We start from the raw sequence: 8,183 nt of genomic DNA on the forward strand, positions 1-8,183 counted from the left end.
TGATATACAACGATTGGCAAAATGAGAAAACTCTCCACCCATCTATCAATCTCATTTCTAATGTAATTAACATGTTGTCACCTCTAATAAGCACATCATCATGATACACTGATTAGAGCTATAATGGCTCCTCTTGGAGCAATGTTTGAGCTGGGACCTCTCACATACAACACCAAGGAAATGTTTCTGTGGCTGTAATGAATTTAATTGTAATGAAGTAGATTTAAAGTAGAATAAATCAACAGTTTGAAAGTAGAGGAGTGCACATTTATCTGCCTTTGGTATTTTAACAATGTTAAAGCTCAGTGAGCAAGGACTAAAGCTACCTACTCAATATATGGTATCGGTCTTATTTAAAAATCTGCACTACGTCATGCTTTATGAACACTCAAGCAAAGATCCTAATGAAAACTACACAAGCAAGTGAGAGCTGAGTGTGTTGTTCAGTGACAGACAGAGCATGCCAGGAAATTTCCATGCAGCAATGACAATTATTGATAAAATATCTGTGATTTAATTCTGATCCAGTTCCTATTGAGCCAGCAGGTCATCCTGGCAACCTGATATGGATTTTCACCTTCAAACGTCATTAATTATTGAATTATAAAATAGCTGGTTTCAGAACCACATACTAAGACATACTGTAATGTGTCTACAATAAGACATATTGTAGATGCTGTTGAGCATTTAATGTATTTTCCATCAAAGCCTATGCCAGTTTACATTGAAGAAAACAGCAATAGATAATTTTACAGATTAAATCCCGTTTTCTGTACGGAAATGGTACTTTTGTGCTCCGCTATCTTGTAACATACATCTAAAATGATTTACAGATTTCATTGTCTTTGGGACAATTGATACTATCATCAAAACACATTAAAATACTAGAGCTAGGTACTATTCAGATGAATTGGCCATAAAAAAGATCTCATTCTATGCTGTAAAATAATGAGCCTGAGGAGTTCTATTGATTGCACGTTTCCAGGACATTCAACTACTGTACAATCAGAATACACACCAGATCAGTTCCCACAGATCAAATACACATGGGTTTAAAATGATGTTAAAATTGTGTGTAGGAATTTGCTGCACCAAAGATCACACATACACAAGATAAATGATTTTAGTCAGAAATGTATTAAATTAATCACTTTCATTACTTTAACAAGCACAATTTACAGTCAAAAACAGGCTATGGTCCATTAGTGCCTTAGACAAGCAAGTAATTAATACATTAGTCATTTATAAACACATAAGGGCAGGATTCTTCAAAAACTGCAGTTCAATAACAACACCTTTAATTTGATCATTTGACAATAAGCTATGCAAGAGACTATGCATTATGTCCCTCATAACTTTAGAGAGGCATGGGGAAGTTTATTACTTGTCATTTGCACTGCCTCAGACAGGTCTGTGTACAGCTAGCATGCCTTTCATGTGAGCGATAGACAAATAGGTCGACATCTGCCACATACACATTGTTTATGTTTGAGAAATAGCTCCTTTGCTGATTTTTCAGATCCGGTAAAAAATAAAGAGGAGATACTAATATGAGGATCTGAAAAATTAGAGCTGCGGTGTTAAATGTCACAGTACTTATTTAACCTACAAAAGATTGTGTGCATTTGAAACCAGATTAACCTGTCTCTATTAGAGGCAATGAGTGCATTAAGGTGTATGCAGCTTCTCTGTATTCAAGTTACAGCGTAGCCAAGAGAGAAGCTCCCACAGCAATTCCTTCATGCCTTTCGAGAAAGGGAAACCACTGAGGTCACAAATGGCAATCACAGCACACTTAATCCATGTAGCGTTAAAAAAACAAACACATAAATATCTTATCTGGAAAACACTGTTAGATGGTCCACAGTATAATACCTGGGTTAACACACTTAAAGATGGCGCTTTAAATTTGCCCCAGTATTATCTGATTCCAATAAATTAAAATGCATTGAGGTGAGCTGCAATAAAGAAATAGGTTACATCATTGTCATGACTTAAACTATGCAAAGTGAGGGGTCTGAAGTATAGAATCCACACAAGGCATTGATTATTTTAAACACTTCAAAAATTATCTACAGACAAAATGTATCGGTGTTGAACAGACACAGAATTTACATGACTGTCAACAGGTAATCAATAGAGAACATGATTTAAATCAATTGTACATTTTGTAAACTGGATTTGATTTCGGGAACAAACTACCCAAAACATGTTGAAGGGAGGCGGGGCGGATGGAGGGGGTCCCCATCTCCAAAGAGTCGTCCATTTTGTTGCATATTGTCATTTGAGCTGAAGTTCTTTTAGCGGACAGATTTTTGAGTCCACCAGAGCGAGGAGCAAGAATGGGAAGATTATCTTCCAGATCAAATTTTAGACATTTGAGGTATCAAACAACCAATTATTTCCCATTTTCTAGAGGTAAAAAAAAATCAAATTCCTGGAAGAAATAATGGGACATGGAATGTTGACCACATTTAGCCCCATGTCCCAAATAGCTCGCTGACCCCTCTTCTCACATGGTGAAAGCAGAGGCTAAGGGGCAATATTGTATGGGACAGGGGCAGAGGGTAGTTACACACTGTACCGGACCATGGAGAAATTCTTCATGGCACTGTCCAGTGCCTCACCAGCCCCCTGCATTTTGTACCTGTGGGCAACACCAAACATCAAAGTGGGATCCTTGTAAATGCAACATATTCTCACTACATTAGTTTTCGTGGTGAACCTTCACATACTAACTCACTCCATGCTCACCAGTCACAAGTGGAGACAGTGTAGTAGACGGGCAGCTGGGGGGAGGTGGAGAGGCAGCTAAACTCCTCCGGCCCACACACTCCCATGTTGGAGAAGCAAAGCCAGTCTCCCACACTGAGCTCAGGCAGCAGGCAGCGCTCCACCACCTGGTCCAGCTGGTCCAGTGACGGGCCCCACAGGCTGCTGGGATACACTCCCTCCTCAGCACACCGCACATGCTGTAGAGAGGAAACAATCAGAAATGTTACTTTAAAAGACCATTTGTCCCAGTAAATGACATCTGTACTGCACATGTTGACTCATACTCTAAATGCAGAAATGAAGTAACGATTTTCAGTAAAACTATCATTAAAAACAACTGACGCATCATCATTTGCAACCTGTGTTCCTGTAGTTCATATTCCTCATATCACAAACATGCTTGTTAGCTAGCAAGCAAGCTAAAACTGGATGGCCAGTATCAAATGATTGTTAGAATCAGAAGGTTAAGTTCTCGTGTGATCAGGAATAGTTGTAAGCAAACTGCTGTATGTGGGTCGCTGTCAATTTTTATTGCCACTTTTTGAAAGAATACTATGTTTAAAAACCTCAGCTTTGTGTTGTGTAAATCCAGAACCAATGTAGAGTCTTTGTATCGGTTGATATGATTCAATTCTAATTCAGCTTCTTTAAACACTCATAATGCATGACCCCCTTTTCCTATTCGCTGCCATCAGATTCTTCATTCAGTCCTAAATGGAGTTGAGTCACTTGGGTGGATCCCTACTAACCTTGTGCACTGATGGGGCAGCGATGCAATTTCCCAGTAGCTTGCGGCTGAATGGGCCATAAACACCCTCATTCATGTAGTACAGGAACTCGGCATCTTCATTGTTCCCACCTGTGTAAATACAGAGATATAAAAAAAAACATAGAACATGGTGTATTATCTGGCAATGGAGGACTTGACCGCTGATGGTTTTGCTGTGATTATGCAACAGAAATCTTGACACAACAAATATGAGAACACAAACCATTCTGTCTTTTCTAAATCTGCATAAAATTATCTGTACATTTTCACAGTCAGTGAGTGCAGAGACAGATGTATTACAGTCAGATTTAAATGAAATACACTGGACAAAGACAACCTCTGAGAATGAAGTAACTCACCTTGAGTGAGGCTGTCCCAGTGACGGTTCATCACCTTTTTGCCAATTACGTTGACAGCCAGGCTGAAAGCTGAGGCCACGTAGAAGCTGCCTGGCTGGGCCAACACGTGCACACCGGACAGAGGGGGGAAGTAAGCCTCCAGCAGCGGCCTGACTGCAGACTCAACCTACACCAACAAAGTTACAGTAAATATGCATTTAGGCAGTAGTTCCAAATAAAAACAAAACATGTGCAAGAACTTTGCTATTAAAAGATCCCAAAGCTGAAAGCCATTACTTTATGCACGTTGTTAGTGAGGGGCAACTACACTGGCATCTTACATTACATTTAGCCGACGCTTTTGTCCAAAGTTAATTTGAGTAAACTGGTTATGTCTTCAATAATATATTGGTGGCCAAAAAAAATACAGTTGTCTGAAATAGTGTAATCTATCTTAACGTTGCTATTCTTTGCAGAACAAGTACATAGTGATTTGACAGTCATATTAATGCAAAACAATATCAGTTGTTCACCGTACCTGTTTAAGCTGACCCTCTGAGCCAGTAAATCCACCCCCAATGTCCAGGATGTTCATGTTAAAGCCCAGATCCACCTAAACAAAAACAGCAGACAATAAGTTGTGTCCCTTATTAAAAAGAAAGTACAGTACAAGGGATAAAAAGGCATTTAGGAATCAGAAAGTCTTGGGTTGTCACAAATCTTCTTAAGTAATCAGTTTATGATTATATAATTCGCAGAAAGTGCTTACCCCCATGTCAAACACACAGCGGGCATCTGACAGTGCATGGTTGTAGGCCTGTTGCAGGTCTTGGCAGGAGCTGGGGATGTGAAAGGTCACCCCCACCACCTGGACTCCAAGCTCTTTGGCTGCTTCCAACAGGTGGCGGCAGCTCTTCAGAGAAAAGCCAAAGGCCATGCTGGTTTCAGCCGCGTGAGCCTCGGTGGTCAACTGCAGCAGCAATCTACAAGATAAAAGAAAAAGGAGCGTCAGCCAGGAATCAAAACATAAAAAAGTAACAGCAAAGTAAGTATGTTTTTGACACAAACGATAACTTTCTTAATCTTATGTTAATTGTCAACCTAGATTGACACAGTCTTCAGTTTGGCAGAAGTGCACACAGATTAAAAAGTAGCCAAAGAAAAAGGTTTGCTCCTGGATTTGACACTTACTTTGCACTAGGGTGCAGGCGTGAAATCTTGGATAACTCAGCCTCACTTTCGCACACAAGATGTTGGATGTTGTTCTTGGCTGCGTGCTTGATGTGTGCTAGCTGCTTGCAAACCCCTGACAGAATGATGTTTTCTGGTGGCACGCCGTGCTCCAGCACCAGGCTTGCTTCAGTCTGCAGGAAAGAGGACACGTGTTAGAGAAATTACTGCAACAAAGTCTAAAATCTCTCTCTCTCCTGAACAATGAAAAGGGTACTAAGTGTGTTGCATAGGTTAAAAGGATAACAGTCATCCACTGACGAGTAATCAATTGAGTGCTGGTAATGTAATTGCCCCCAAATGGCATGTGCTTGCATAAGAGGATGATGCAGTTTGAAAAAATAAACAAAGCTATGTTTCTAAGTTGAAAGCTGACCTTGTTGGCACAAATGAAGCCCAGGCCCAAGGAGGCCAGCACCTCGATGACTGCAGGGCTGCTGTTGCACTTGACCGGGTAGTAGGGCTGCATCCGTGGCACTGCACTTTGCCAGCAGACATGCTGCCGCATCAGGGCACCGAGGTCTCCCACCACAAAAGCACTCTTCTCTCCCTAGGAACATAAGGACGTGAAGACGGAATGTAGTACAAATAGTCACTGGTCAAACCACTAAAGTTGAAGTGGAAAAACCAGGGGAAAAACCTGCTTAGTGCTAATAACAGTGACATTAAAACTATTTGAAGTATTTGGAAAATGTATTTCCCTGCAACATGAAGCCATTAAAAGGCATGCAAGCTGAACTGACCAGAGCCTGCTCACAGATGTGTCCGTCAATGACATCGTCGAGGGTCACTCCTCCCTCCAGGAGTTCAATAATGTAGTTGGGTTTGTCAACAAGTCCTTTCATCTCAACCGTAAGCCGACAATCATAAAGAACAGATAAGTAAGTCAAGGGGTCACGACTGAGCCAATGGGGTCCTGCCGGTATGCAACAAACTGGGAATGAAGAGGAAAAAAAAAACATACACCCTTAATTTACAGCAATTAACCAGGGGAAAAAAATACATAAGCATGCACAGCACTAATGACTTTCTACCTGGATGCATTCCCATGTTTAAAATCAACAGCTCCACTCTGTAGTCCTTTTTAGACACACATATCCTATTATATGTGTGTCTAAGTAAAGTTGTAATACCCACAAACCTAAATAAGCTTTTACATAAATCTATTGACTTTCTCAAAAACACATCGACCCCAATACAAACATGCATACTCACATCTTGGTTTGAATGCCCAATGACACCAGGAACACAATGCTTTTGGACTTTGTTACAGGTGTGTGCATACGTAAGCAAAAATGTGTCTGTGTTGTGGCCAATAGACACTGTGTCACTCACATGGACAAGTCAGGAGATGGACCTGTCCCGCTATCAGCTAGGATCCCAAGGTGGCTCAGCGTTGAAGTCAAAGGGCTCCCGGTAGAGAGCCGCCCCTAGGCCCCCTGGGTAGCGCTCATACACCTGTGCAGAGACAGGGGAGCCCTGAGGGACACACATATGCAATGTATTGCTATGCATACATAGTAATAATACTGCATTTTATCTTTAACACACTGTTCTTTCAAAAGAATCTCAGAGGGCCACAGAGCCAATATATAGTAAAACAAATAAAAACATAGTTAAAACATAGTTACAGCAAACCATAATAAAAAATAATAGCTGACAATGAATTAAGTAAAAAATGTCTTCCTGAAAAAAAATCAAAGTTTAAACGCTATTTTCTATGGGGTCACATTTGTTGTGATGATTTCACCGGCACAATCGATACATGCAGCAACTCTCGCGCCGGGTTACGTGGCTTCTGTTTTTAACCCAATAAACACCCACTAAATGCCGGACAACATATTGTCTCAACCTACTGTTTTTAGTCACTATTAGTCAACATCATGCAATACATGTCTATTAATAAAACACACACGTGTGTTGTGACAATGTCATAACTTGACAAATAAGATGTGTTTTTTTTTTAGCAATACGTCACCACAAACAAACGGGAAACCCTATCCAAGACATGTTACTAATATTTAGCTACATGTCGCACTCAGCTGTATTTAACATCGGAAACCTAATCGCGAGGAAACGAGCTGAGACTAGAGAGCTGCTCACGTTGAGCTGGCTGCCGATAGCACGTCGAGGAGGCTCGTGTTAGCGCTGCGTTTTGGTAATAACAGCCAAATAAACAGCAACACCGTCACACTTAACTCAAAACGAAGGTGCTAAGAGCGCATGCCATGTTCCAATATCTCCTATCGTAACATTAATACAGCTCAAAAACATAAAACGCAATAAATCGCCGTGTCCTGTGTGGCTAGAAGGCAGAACGACCAGCCCGCCATGTTACGTCCGCCTGCTGAATTCAAGAAACTCAACCCAAGTGTTACGCGTTACTTACGTGAGATAACGGCCAGAATGTTTTGGAAAATCGTCTTCTCTTTTTCGGCGGAATTTTTAAAGAGTAGTGGGCACAACGATGTAAGAAAGAAAGAGGGCGGTTTGTGCCATATGTCTGGATGACGGACGAGAGGCAGCTGAGCGGCGTCTTCTCTTTCGGCTGATGGGTGGAGGACGACTGGAGCAGAGTGGAGGAAGTGGGAAGAGTAATCAACTGCCATGGGCGGGGCCTAACGGTCAGTTCCACCAATGAACTTTCTGTATCTTTAAGCGCATACCAAATATGTATTTCCGAATATCTTACAGGCCGCCGTAGATCTGTGATGTTTATTCAGGTTACATAACCATAAACTTTCCGTAGATGGCCACTCGTTTCAGTCAAACAGTCCAAGGCCCTTGCTCTTGTTTTCTTGGGACAATTCAGAGAGAGAGAGAGAGAGAGAGAGAGAGAGAGAGAGAGAAGGAGAGAGAGAGAGAGAGAGAGAGAGAGAGAGAGAGAGAGAGAGAGAGAGAGAGAGAGAGAGAGAGAGAGAGAGAGAGAGAGAGAGATGGTTGGACCCCTGGAAGAATAGCTGAGAAGAAAATAATATATACACAATTTTAAAGTGTATCAGTATGTACAAAACATGAAACAATTATTTTGGAAAATATTTCAAGTTGCATTTAAATGTTGGAGCTAATTT

General features: G+C 41.1%; 1 protein-coding gene across 3 annotated transcripts; it reads right to left on the reverse strand.

The window, feature by feature from the left end:
* Positions 1-1,118: 1,118 nt before the first annotated feature.
* azin1b (antizyme inhibitor 1b) lies at positions 1,119-7,701 on the reverse strand. Of its 3 annotated transcripts, none has more exons than XM_068575178.1 (11): positions 7,502-7,701; positions 6,448-6,570; positions 5,856-6,046; positions 5,489-5,662; positions 5,074-5,246; positions 4,652-4,865; positions 4,421-4,495; positions 3,904-4,069; positions 3,525-3,634; positions 2,755-2,972; positions 1,119-2,647 (listed from the first exon to the last, which is right to left on the reverse strand). In XM_068575178.1, the coding sequence occupies exons 3-11, from the start codon at positions 5,955-5,957 to the stop codon at positions 2,572-2,574; spliced, it is 1,308 nt and encodes a 435-aa protein (XP_068431279.1). In that variant the 5' UTR covers positions 5,958-6,046; positions 6,448-6,570; positions 7,502-7,701; the 3' UTR covers positions 1,119-2,571. The 3 variants fall into 3 exon arrangements, with proteins under 3 accessions (XP_068431279.1, XP_068431278.1, XP_068431280.1); XM_068575177.1 differs by having other exon boundaries at positions 6,448-6,591; XM_068575179.1 differs by having other exon boundaries at positions 2,744-2,972; positions 6,448-6,591.
* Between the last annotated feature and the right edge of the window lie 482 nt (positions 7,702-8,183).

The sequence above is a fragment of the Clinocottus analis genome, unplaced genomic scaffold, assembly GCF_023055335.1.
Source record: "Clinocottus analis isolate CAN_PGR_092001 unplaced genomic scaffold, fCliAna1.0.p SCAF_14, whole genome shotgun sequence".
Taxonomy (NCBI): Eukaryota; Metazoa; Chordata; class Actinopteri; order Perciformes; family Cottidae; genus Clinocottus; species Clinocottus analis.